The 10,080-nt window shown below is 30.5% G+C and overlaps 3 protein-coding genes across 3 annotated transcripts in view; 1 reads left to right on the top strand and 2 right to left on the bottom strand.

Annotated features, from left to right (window-relative positions):
* Positions 1-384, bottom strand: part of LOC108762730 (UPF0389 protein GA21628) — a 4,280-nt gene extending 3,896 nt beyond the window's left edge. Inside the window, exon 1 of the mRNA XM_018509860.1 lies at positions 380-384. Coding sequence (XP_018365362.1) covers positions 380-384 — 5 coding nt within the window. The remainder of the gene's footprint in view (positions 1-379) is intronic.
* Positions 98-7,558, bottom strand: Ltn1 (E3 ubiquitin-protein ligase listerin). Its single transcript, XM_018509913.1, has 9 exons — positions 7,423-7,558; positions 6,016-6,225; positions 1,957-5,939; positions 1,730-1,876; positions 1,473-1,603; positions 1,172-1,389; positions 841-1,032; positions 605-772; positions 98-499 (listed from the first exon to the last, which is right to left on the bottom strand). The coding sequence occupies exons 1-9, from the start codon at positions 7,465-7,467 to the stop codon at positions 440-442; spliced, it is 5,154 nt and encodes a 1,717-aa protein (XP_018365415.1). The 5' UTR covers positions 7,468-7,558; the 3' UTR covers positions 98-439.
* A 197-nt stretch (positions 7,559-7,755) lies between these two features.
* PIG-F (phosphatidylinositol glycan anchor biosynthesis class F) lies at positions 7,756-8,868 on the top strand. The gene has a single exon (XM_018509914.1). It carries the CDS (start codon positions 8,023-8,025, stop codon positions 8,719-8,721), a length of 699 nt encoding a protein of 232 aa, XP_018365416.1. The 5' UTR covers positions 7,756-8,022; the 3' UTR covers positions 8,722-8,868.
* The last annotated feature ends 1,212 nt before the right edge of the window (positions 8,869-10,080 follow it).

Raw genomic sequence — 10,080 nt, 5'->3', positions numbered from 1 at the left:
ATATATATATATACATATACACACACACACATGTATACCTTAAATGGAATACTATATTTTCGTATTTTTATTATACAATGAAGATTATATTTGCGCGATCAGTATAGATTATATTGATTTAAAAATGAAAAAATCAATACAGAATAATAGAAATCATCACGAGAAGCAATAATAAATAAAAAAGAGAATTCTCTTGACTGTGTCATGCAAGTTGTTCGAATATGTGTGTAGCAATTATTTCTCCTTGCAATGATATTGTCTTATAATTTGTTATACACTATATTATATCACATTATACGTTCAGTTCTTGTTAAATTAATTTTATAATACATATTTGTTTCGCGTAATTTCTCCTTTTCTTTCACTGTAATGTTTTAACTTCATTTTTGTACCATGGATAATTTGTTTCTATGTAAAAAAAACATATTTTCAAACCAGATTAAAATACGTTTCTGCAAATTGGACAGGTCGATTTTTGGCTTGTACTGAACCACTTGTACTGAAATAAAAAACATATATATAATATACAGAAAGATATTACAACATATTTGATATAGTAATATATTAAAAATAATAAATGTGTTAATAAATAATGTATGCTCACCAAACAGCGAGTATGAAACTTCTTACGACAAGTATGACATGACAATTTTGGTACTTGATATGTACTGATATGAAAAATGCTAAAGCATATATAACACTCTTCGACACCGGCAAATTTCTTATCCAAATTACGTTTCCACATTAAAAGACCGTCCCAAACAGAGCCATTCTATCAAAAATATATATATTTGGAATATATATTTCTTAATATATATATATAAATATATTGCGACTTACTTGATGTGTGAGAAGTTTAGACAGTTGCATATGACAATTTTTCCATTTTGCCATACCATCTACCTGTTGACCAGATTCTACTTTCACTCTACCTAAAGGATAATTTGGTGGTAGCACTATGCTTAATTCTAATTTTGTATCTTCCATTTGATACATAGCTACTACTTCCCTTGCTGTTGAATGTACTTTTACCTATAACAACACAAAGCACACGATAAACTTGACAATAAACAGAAATTTTTACAACCTATTGAAATAATGCCTCAAATAAATCTTTAATCTTAAAATTTGTATATGGACGAAGCAGAGTTTGTGAGAGAATAAACCGTACCTGCATATTTTCAACATTAGCCAATTGTAATCTGCTATAAAGAAGTTCATCTTCACATAACATAGGACTAACATAATGACTTGTAATCTTGTCTACTGTTGCACTGACTCTGCTATCAACTGTACTTAGCCATTGTCTAACTAATACTGGTAGAAGCCGCAAACAATTTGTATATAACCAACACACAATATGATCTAATCTCTCTTCAGTCCAACTTTCTATAATATACATATATTGCGATATAATAAAACTATATAATAAATCAAATTTAATGTAAATGTAATATTAATTTTAATAGTACCTTTAAAACGAAAAACTGGAGCAGTGGTAAATAGTTCTAGCAGCTTTACAGTTTTATTTTTATTATCTTGTAGCGCTTCCATAGGTATTAACTTAAAGATATTATCCAACAGATAAGGGAAAAGTTTAATTCTAAAATTCACAGTAAATGATAATTAGTAAAAAATATAATAAATAAATTTAAAATGTTATAAGTAATAGGACATTACAGAAATCACAGAAATGAATAATGTGCATTATAATACTTAAAATATTTACTTCAATATTTCAGCATATTGATATCGTAAATCACTATGAGACTTTTCGCAAATATCTAATACAATTGCCCATGTTAATAGATATCCTAATGTATATGTGTAAGAATCTGTAAACGGTTGGATTGTGCAGGTGACTGTATCACATAATCTAAAAAAAGACAATATTACAATAAATGATTAAAAAAATATGATGATTCAATTAAAATTTAATATAAAGCACAGACTCACTTGAATTCCATAAGCATTGTATTTATAATAGTCTGTATATTTGATAGTACTTCTTCGAATTTTTTAATATTGAGATTGCTCGACTCGAAGTTGTCAGATTCAACAAGAACTTTATCATGTTGTACAAGTTCCGGTACCATATATTTCAATGCATAATAGGCACCCAATTGAATGCTAGGAACAGGAGATTGTAGTAATTTCAGAGATAGCATTAACATCTTGTTGAAATCAATCGTTTCGATTTGTTCATCATAATTTTTGAATAATATGCTACTGTCAAATGCACAAATTGCCTCTCCCAAGTAATTCAATGGTATAATAGATTTTATAATATCCGTATTTTGATTGCATAAATCTGCATAAAATATCCAAGTTTGAACAATGCCATTATATATATTGCTAGCAATTACATTTTTCCATTCATCCAAGAGTGTTGAAGGTAATTCTGGTATTGGTTTCAACTTATGTTTGTTCATCAGAGTTTCAACTGCATAATACAATTGACTAAATGCTATTATCAACATTGTTATTTTAATGTCACTATAATTATGTTTAGCGTTGTTATATAACTGTTGCCACTTTGTGAGAAATATCAAGATAACATCCCAATATTCTTGTTTCAACTTCTGTGGAATATGTTGGACAACTGTCTCAAACAATCTTATAACTTCTAGCTGCAAAAACAATTTATCCCATGAAGTATCAGAAATATCATGATCCAAAACTGCAGAAAGTTCATTAAAATGTAACGTAATTATATGATCCATAATAGGATCATATAGTGCAGGAGGTTGATCTTTGGGAGTGTCAGATATCATAGTTCTTGTGGCAATTATTGAATATATTTCGCCGTGTGTTAATATTTGTGAAATATTTTGTGGCCAATTTAAGATTTGTAATATTTGAATATTCGTTTCATCATCATATTCTCCTGCAATTTCATTACTATTGTAATTTTCAAAATATTTCATGGTATTCTCAAGTTTATCTTTCGAGAAAAATTCATTGTAATATGTATAAATTATATATGGTAGCATACATCCATAACTTTTCTGATTTGTTTGTATACGTGATAATATATCATCATAGATATTTTTTGCAAAATATTTATGCAAATTAACAAAACTATTTTTTAGCAAATTACGAAGTTTTTCAACATTATTATAATATTTAATGGATTTATAATGCTTGCTGTATATGTCTACTATGCTAACTACGTATATGATATCTATTAGTATCTCCGTGATTCCTGGTAAATTTAAATCGTTTAATTCAAAATTTTCTTCTGAAACTGTATTAGCATTTTCTAAATCAATGTCTTTTAATCTCTCATACAAATTATTAAGCAAATCTGTAATAAATAAAGCCCATGATAAGCAATTTATTATATTATCCGACGAGATATCGTTTGTTATATTGATAGATGTAGGTTGCTGTAAAATCCGTATTTTTTTCTCAGCATTTGACATATATAAATAGCCTGTTAACATTTCACCATATATTGCAACAACGGTTATCTCTTCAATCCACAACTTTATGTCAGATGCCGTTAGGAATGACAGAATAGTTTCTTCAACGCAATCAAATTTTGTAATGTCAATATTATTAATTATAACTTCTAAAACATCTGCTGCCAAATTACCTAATGTATTTTTAATAGGACTTGCATGTATATTATATACTTTACTCCAGATAATAATACCGTATCTTTTAATAAGATCATTAAATTCAAAAATAGACAATATTTGACTACTTTCTACGAATCCTTCTTTCCAACAATTACGTATAGTATCAGCAGTTAAAGCATCATGTTCTCGAGTGCATAACTCAAAAAGTGTTTCCAATATTTGTACAGCACTTGATATTGTTCGATTATGTTTCCACATTAAAGTCATCAATTTCGTAATAAATGCGACAAATTGCATGGAGCAAGTATCATCTCTTCCATTTAATGAATCACATAGAATCGATACAATTTCACTTGTTCCTTCATTATTTATTAATAAACTTCTAATTTCTGGAATTTCAAAAGCTGATAAAATCAATTTTTGATTTTTTTCGAAATCATACTGTTCATCACTGCATGAAGCAATTTCTTTGGTCATATCAACTAATAGTTTAGGTATATTAGCTTGTGTATACCATTTTTTAATTACGCTATCATTTCTGTTATGTTCAGATAAACAGCAATATATGACACTTCTTATTATTGCAATATCATTTAATTTGATTAATGATTTTAAAACTGTATCCTTTTCTGCGTCATTTATATATGTAATAAAATAGAATAATAATTCAAGAACTTGTTCAGCCATTTCTGATTTTTGCATCAATAAAGGTTTCAAGCTCTTATCGTAAAACTCAAAGAAGTTCTCATCAAATTTAAATGATTTTGAAAATGCAATGAATAATTCTTTACTTGCAAAATGTTTCATAAGTTTATTCAGCTGTTCGATATATTCTATGTTTTGATGATCGTTTATCGATACGTTTATCGAATTAAAGTAAATTGTACAGAGTCCATTTACAAACTTGCAAAGTTCCGCATTAAAAACAGTATCCGCATAAACATCGACAACTTTTACCTTTGGTTCGCTCACGGTAACTGAATCACTTGGATCGGAAAATTTTACTTTTAATTTCTTACGGGTGCGATCTGGTACATCTTTCAAATTTAACAAGAATTCGATATGAGAATCTTTTCCATCTGCAGTACATACGATCCCCTTTGACATATTCATATATTTTTCGAACAATAATGGCAATTCAATCCAGAACTGTTCCATTAAAGAAATGTATGATTTATATTTCTCATTATTACGATTTTTACTCCAATATCGTATTAGATGCGTAATCTCGATAAAACAACATTGTTTCATAAAAATACTATCCGTCATGCAAGCTTCTATAACAGGCATAAGCTGTTCCTTAAGGAGCCGAACGCATAAATCTACATTTTCGGTGTTTATGAGGATCGAATAACGTAAACATTCAATGAAAGATGTTGTTACAGCAAGCGTTTCTGAACGGCTCATTTGCACACTTTTGACGGAAAATCCTTGACGCATATTGTTAAAAAAATTCGTATACAGATTAGTTAGATCAATGTTGAACTTTGGAAATTGACTGACAAAAGGTAGCAGATTTGGATAAACAGTGCTAGCACAACACTGACCACCGGATCGTAAAGTATGCCACAATTTTGGGAGTACGAGTTTATTAATATTTACGACAAGATGCCAATCATCAATTTTCGTTGTAGCTATGAGCATTGATTCCCACACAACTGATAAAATTACAGGTTCAGATTCATCAAGACTATTCATGATAGTGGTCACTGTCCTTTTCTTTTCATTTTCTAATAATTTTCCCGCGTTTTCCATTATCGATGTCAATACATTAAAAAAAGCTGTTTTTATTGGCAAAGCATCGTGTTTAGCCAGTTTCCAAAACCTTGAACTGCTTAAAATTTTATTGTGAATCTCCAAGGTTTTATCGATTTCGTCAAGCGGCACTTTCTTGAAGTAACAATTATATCCTTGGAGATTTGCTACCAGTACTCTTTCATATTTAGCTTCCATTTCTTCGTTAGTAAGAGACTTCTGCGTCGATAACGTTTGAGCCGTGTGCACAATTACATTGTTGCTAATGTATAATAAAATTTCGCACTGGCAATGAATAATCGCATTAACTATTTTCCAAGGTGGAAATGTGCTGTTGAAAGAGTTGATAGCAGCTGATGCCGCCGGAGGATATGTGTCATATTGAGAGGTAAACCAAGCACCAGCCAATTGTTTAAGATACATTGCAATACCTTTGCCTACACGCTTGACAAGAGCTGCATGTGCCAACTGTGCAGCTTCTCTCACTCTGTGATCTATATCAATGGACAGAGCACAATAAAATCTAGGCCAAAATGGTAGCATACCTTCTACTGCTGACAATTCTGCATCTTGACATAGAGTTGCAAATTCTTGTAATGCCTACACATACATATATTAGTTTACAAAATCTGTAAATTGATCAACGACTAAATCAATGACTAAACAAACTAATTACCTTAAACTTTGTTGTAGCATCTTTCTTACTCATCTTTTTTAATATAACTTGAAAATTAGAATCTATATTGTTCATCTCAACCTCGTTTAGGGAACATAAGGATAATCCAGGTAGAACAGGAACATATCCTCCGTCCTTAACTGCCGAGAACCCAACAAAATTAGGCATTGCAGTCCCCAAAAGTTCTGCACTGCGGCTACTATTTGATGGCTAAAAAAATGTTAAAAAATTGTACCAAATATTTAAAAAATACCATTAAGAGTACAAATATTTAAAAAATATTAAGAGTATAAAATATGAATTATCATATTTACAAGGAGAGGACACAGTTCATTCATCATGGATTTTGATCTTCTTCAATATAGAATCTATATAAAAAATAAGTAGTGTCATGTAAGTTGTATTTAAGCATTTTGAATAAGCTTTGAATGGAAGGACTAATTATATGGAAAATTTAATCCGGTGAAATGAGTTAGTTTTCACAACTTATTTCATATGTAATACGAACAAAAGATGTCACAGCCACAAGGCTGTTAATAATGATTTAATAAACAGTTTTTCAGCTATGGCATATCAAAGGTCTGTGCTTGAGTTTTACACTTTTACAAGTTTTACACCTTTGTTACACCATGGCTCAAAAATTATCTATTATTGAGCTATTATTGAGTCATTCAACAAAATCCTTGGACATGGTATAATTTATTTTTTATGTAGATTCATCATGTTGAAGGAAATCAAAATCCATGACGAGTCCACTGTGTTCTCTCCTTATTAGTAAGCAAAATATTAGCAATATGCTAGCAATTTATTAATAGATTCGAATATTGCAGAATATTGCATTAGACTGACATTACTCGAGTCTGTATTAAGTTAATATTCTGCATAGTCAACATGATCTGACAAATTCTACCAGCAAAAACCAAACAGAAACCAAGAAGACTGTTATTTCATAATTATTTAAACAGAATATATCATTTAAATAGTCACAAAATAGCAAATTCTACTTAGTTTCTACAGACAATTCAACCATTATTCTGTTAACAGATTTTATTATTATATTTCTGCTGGCACTTTGCAGATACATAAAATTTCTAGCAGACACTTTGTAAAATCTGTTTTTGACTTATCACAAGCAAATTATCTGTTCATGTAATGATAAGTATTGCTGAGTGACGACATATGTTATAGATTTGTTAGTAGATTTGTTCTTTGTAGCTGAATCTTTTATACATTTTATTTTCTCCTCTATCTCTGCAACGTTGATATCATATCTATTTCATTTTGAGTGAGGCAAAACACAGAATGCAACTACAAGGAACAGACCCAATAAATGTGATAGGTTATATTATGAAATTATTATTGCACGCGTAATTTATAACCAAGCGATTACGTATAATTAGTGTTTACCCGGGCATTGTTCTTGGTACGTTGCGCCTGTTTATTTTTACCCATAGTGACACTCTTAGGATGAGATAAGAGCGTTTAACGATGAACGAAAATTTCGAGCCTCCTCCGTGTTGGACGTGACGTTTACGTCAGCTGACAACATAACCTTAAATGTGTATCCATAATTCATCATCCATCCATTCCGGGTTCGATACTTCGATCCCAGGCGCCCCGCATATCGCGGTTTTGCCGCGCGATGTTTATTAACAAAATTTAATTGTTTTGTATTGTTGAAAGGCTTAAGACTGTTGTGAAAAAGTTGAAAAGCCTAAGGCCATTGCTAATTGTACGAGGAGTTTAGAATTGTTATGTAATAAGAAAAAAGTGACTCTATTTACAAGTTTGATTGACAGTATTATGAATTTGGTACAGTGTCTTTGCGCCATATTATCCAAAGGATAGGGCAGAAGGCGCCCAATTTTCCTCATCCGAGGGAAAATTTATAAAATAAATCTATAGACGTGTGGGTTGGCCGCACAGAACATATATAAAGGTTTCCCGGTACGGAACGCTAGAAACAGAGATTATAATTCTTCGGTAGAAATCTACAATTACGGCCAAATGAGCGTCAGCACCAAAACTGAGCAGAGACTACTATTGTCTTATTGCTCCTTCACCTGCATCTACCTTTCTGGAATCCTGACGTTGGTGAATTTTAATGACAATTTGTACAATGTCGGCAAGTACAAATTCCTACCCGTGCTGATGATATTAACATTCGCCGAGGTGATAAAACTGTTGTTTCCTATGCTGCAAGCGGAGGCACCTACTATAATCAAGATCGAACAACGAGCCTATCCAAAGGCCAAGACATTCTGGGCAAAGAATCTGAGAGATATCATCAAGTTCTTGTTCAATGCGTTTTGTCTGTCGATATTTTACTACTTAACAATCGTGCTGTTCGGTGCACCTATTTTAACTGATCACGAGGAGACAACGATGCTAGTCATCACCCTGATCACATTGACTTACGTATCCACCAGTTTGCATCTGGGACAGGACCATACAATGGACATCTTGACGGGGGTTTATTCCCTGAAGAGCACTATCCTCTCGAATGCTTTAAAACTCAACATACAGATGACAATATTAGGCACTTGGCTAGGTGCTATTGTTATCCCTTTAGACTGGGATCGTCCTTGGCAAACTTGGCCGATTCCTTGTGTTATAGGTGCATTACTTGGCTACTTGATCGGCCACTTTATCACTCTCGTCAAGATGCTTCCCTCACTGAAACTATATAGGAAAGTCCATCGATAATTGTGGATATTTGTGAACAGAAAGATGTTTCAATTTCTCGAATAATATCATTTTATTAAATAAACGGTATGCATTGTCATGTTGCATTTTGATGAATGCTGTGTATACTAGGCTATATAAAAGTAATTTAGCATATTAATATAACTGTCCAACCTGATTCATATAAATTTATTATATTATCTGTGATGTAGATATATGTATATGTATGAGTTGAGACAGTAATCCAATAATCGTGCAAATCATTTTTTATATAAATTATATTAATATTTATAATTCTATAAATTCTACTTCAGGCGATTTATTTTACTACCTACTCATTCATATTCTACTTGATACAGCAGTTTCCTGATATCTCATCTTTCACTTGTATTTTTTCCTCTTATGTACTTTATATTAGGTGTTAAACTTAATTCCTGCCGTTTTTCGTTTCCAAAATTGATTTATTTCAGAGAGAAATACCTTAATCAAAGTATTATTAATAAAGTATTATTAATTAGTAATAAAGTAGAAAATGGAGGAAATTACTTTGATTAAGGTATTCATTCATCTTCCCTTCGAAACAAATCAATTTTGGGGACGAAAAACGGCAGGAATTAAGTTTAACACCTAATAATTATCCAACTTGTCAAAATCTAATCTTATATATACATATATGCAATAAAATTATCACTATTATCTAAAAAAAATTATTATAAATGTCAAAAGTTTGCAGCAAACAATTCTATTGGGTGAATTATGTCCGCTTTCACCAATGATAGTTTAACTTTAATTTCAGTTTAACTTACTCTTCATCTTTTTCTAGTTCTAACAATGAGAAAGATGAAAATTAAATTAAACCGAAATTAAATTTAAGCATTAGTTATCAAAGTCATCCTTAATATTGAAATTTATAAATTTTAGAGTATATAAATTTTGCAAGTAATGGTAGTTAAGAAAAAGCAAATTGCATCAGTACACATTATCAAACATCGATAATTTACTTATGTAACGATATACTTTCTTACGTCAGACTAGGCCTTTCACCCTTTATATCTGATCTGCAAAAACAAGAATAAAGTACAAATGCAAATGCTATATTTCGTGCTTAAAGGCTAATTAAATAATTTATAATTCGTTAGATTCAAAACAGTATTCTATTCATAATAATTTTATATGCATACTATACAAAAAATGACTGAAGAATTAAAATATATAAAAAATATGTATAAAATGTATGTATATTAAAAATATATGTAGATATATCAAAATACATTGCATAATAGATAGATAACAAATAAAAACACGTCAAATTTCTATAATTCGTTTATCTCGATCGTTACATCAAATGATTTATTTTCAATATTTAATAATCAACTTTGT

Source organism: Trachymyrmex cornetzi, unplaced genomic scaffold (genome assembly GCF_001594075.2).
Source record: "Trachymyrmex cornetzi isolate Tcor2-1 unplaced genomic scaffold, Tcor1.1 scaffold320, whole genome shotgun sequence".
Lineage (NCBI taxonomy): Eukaryota > Metazoa > Arthropoda > Insecta > Hymenoptera > Formicidae > Trachymyrmex > Trachymyrmex cornetzi.
The sequence above is the reverse complement of the archived record's forward strand: the minus strand, read 5'-3'. Positions and strand labels throughout refer to the sequence as shown.